The 2264-nt window shown below is 47.8% G+C and overlaps 1 protein-coding gene across 1 annotated transcript in view; it reads left to right on the top strand.

Annotated features, from left to right (window-relative positions):
* Positions 1-2264, top strand: part of Cd4 (CD4 molecule) — a 25284-nt gene that overhangs the window by 15702 nt on the left and 7318 nt on the right. Inside the window, exons 5-6 of the mRNA XM_021165727.2 lie at positions 1265-1426; positions 1716-1952. Coding sequence (XP_021021386.2) covers positions 1265-1426; positions 1716-1952 — 399 coding nt within the window. The remainder of the gene's footprint in view (positions 1-1264; positions 1427-1715; positions 1953-2264) is intronic.

Here is a 2264-nt window from a genome sequence, read left to right as displayed (position 1 = left end):
AAAACAAAACAAAAATCAGAAAACAAAAAACAAGACCCCAGCTGAGCACAAGGATCAGTTGATCATACTCTGCCTCCTGCTGGTGTGATCAACTGCTTTAACTCCTGTTGTCTTGGGTTGAGCCATGATGGACTGGACCCTGGAACCTCGAAACTCCCTCTCTTAGGTTGCCTTTGTCAGGATGTTTTAGCATAGCAATAGAAAAAGAACAGAGACCGGACCAGGAGGCATGTAGTTCTGACATACAGCCTCCTTAATATGTGCAAGCCCTTGGGATCTGTCTCTAGCATGAATGAGGAGGAAGGGAGGAGAGAGGAGGGAAGGAATAAACAGAGCCTGAATTCATGCTGAAGGAGCTCTCCAGNGACAGCATTGCAGAGTGTACATATGGGGCTCAAACTTTAAGCTCCACCTCTTACAGATGTCAAAACTGTAAAGGTAGAAAAGGGATGTGGCAGGGGCTGGGGGGAGGGAGCCCTGAGTTTGAGGCCAGCCTGGTCTACAAAGCCAGTTCCATGACAGCCAGCACAACATAGAGAAACCCTGTCTGAAAAAACAAAACAAACAAACCAACAACAACAACAAAAATAGAAAACAAAACAAAAAAGTCATTATGGGGTAGAGGTTGTCAGGGGACAATTTGTGGGAGTTTGTTTCCACAAAGGTCCTGGGAGTTGAGCTAAGGTCACCAGGTTGAAAGTGTTTACTCACTGAGGTGTNAGGTAAGTTTTGTAGCTCAAACTGGCCTTGAACTCTCAAATCTTCTTTCTTCAACCTCCTGAGGCCTGGCTGAGATTAGAGGTATACAGCACCACCCAAGAGTGAAGTATTATTTACTCTACCGTCCTCTGGGGAAGGCATTTACTTCTGAATGGTCATTAATAGTTCTAATTCATGGGACAAATGACTAAGATGTATGAATTCGAGCCATTGTCTCAACCCTGAGTGATAGTGTCCATATCTGCCAAACAGTCTGTATTCTCAGGAATTATTGTGAAGATCATAGTAGATGGTATGTACAGTGTTCAGTTTGTAAGAGTGGGTGCTCCCCAAATCAGCAGAGAATCTTATGGTATTTCTGAGCTAGTGGGATACTTTACTGTTCCCACCATGTAAATAGACATTGGTGGGCCTTCTCATCAGTCCAGAGTCCTTCATGAGGGTGAATTAAAGACTGCCAACTCAGACCAGCAGAGTTGTGGGCACTCTTTTCGGCAGGGGTGCCAGGGTACTTCAACTTCTTTTGTATGGCTTCGATTTACAGGAGGTTCGCCTTCGCAGTTTGATCGTTTTGATTCCAAAAAAGGGGTATGGGAGAAAGGATCGTTTCCTCTCGTCATCAATAAACTTAAGTTGGAAGACTCTCAGACCTATATCTGTGAAGTAGAGAACAGGAAAGAGGAGGTGGAGTTGTGGGTGTTCAAAGGTGAGTCGGGCAGCCATGGGATGTAGACATCTCTCCCTCTTCCCTTCCATGCTCACACCAAAACCAGGACCTGAACTGATGATATTTCAGACCCCAAGTAGGTCAGAGTGTTCCTCTTGGTTAATGGGGGTAGGGCAGGAGGGGACCCCTGCTTTGTGCTGGGCATGGCCAGCTGGGAGTTGGGAGGGGAGGCACTGTAGAAAGACAATGATGGAGAGACACTGTTGTTCTTTCTCCCTCCGTCCTTGGGGATGGTGTGTGTGATGCAGGTACTCTGCTTCCTCTACAGTGACCTTCAGTCCGGGTACCAGCCTGTTGCAAGGGCAGAGCCTGACCCTGACCTTGGATAGCAACTCTAAGGTCTCTAACCCCTTGACAGAGTGCAAACACAAAAGGGGGAAAGTTGTCAGTGGNTCCAAAGTTCTCTCCATGTCCAACCTGAGGGTTCAGGACAGCGACTTCTGGAACTGCACCGTGACCCTAAACCAGAAAAAGAACTGGTTCGGCATGACACTCTCAGTGCTGGGTAAGAGGCTACACACCCTTCAGCTTCCTTCCTGCTCAGGCATTCCTGGGCCTCACTCTGCTCTTCTGTTGGTTCCTGGCTCTCCTGGAGGGAGTGACAGGATGGCTCTTGATCCTTCTCTAGCTCAGGTCTATGCTGAGGGCCCTTCCCCCTTAGGGAGTNCAGTCNAGCAACCAAGGGAGTATACAAGAGGGAAGTGTGGGAAGTAGGAGGTGAGAGTAAGGGACACCTATTGCCCTGGTCTCTGACCTTCACTCCTACTAGTGGACAAGTCTGTAGAATCAGGAATACTACAGTCACAAACCAGTCACA

Source organism: Mus caroli, chromosome 6 (assembly GCF_900094665.2).
Source record: "Mus caroli chromosome 6, CAROLI_EIJ_v1.1, whole genome shotgun sequence".
NCBI lineage: Eukaryota > Metazoa > Chordata > Mammalia > Rodentia > Muridae > Mus > Mus caroli.
Note: the sequence above shows the minus strand (reverse complement) of the source record. Positions and strands in the feature narration are given on the sequence as shown.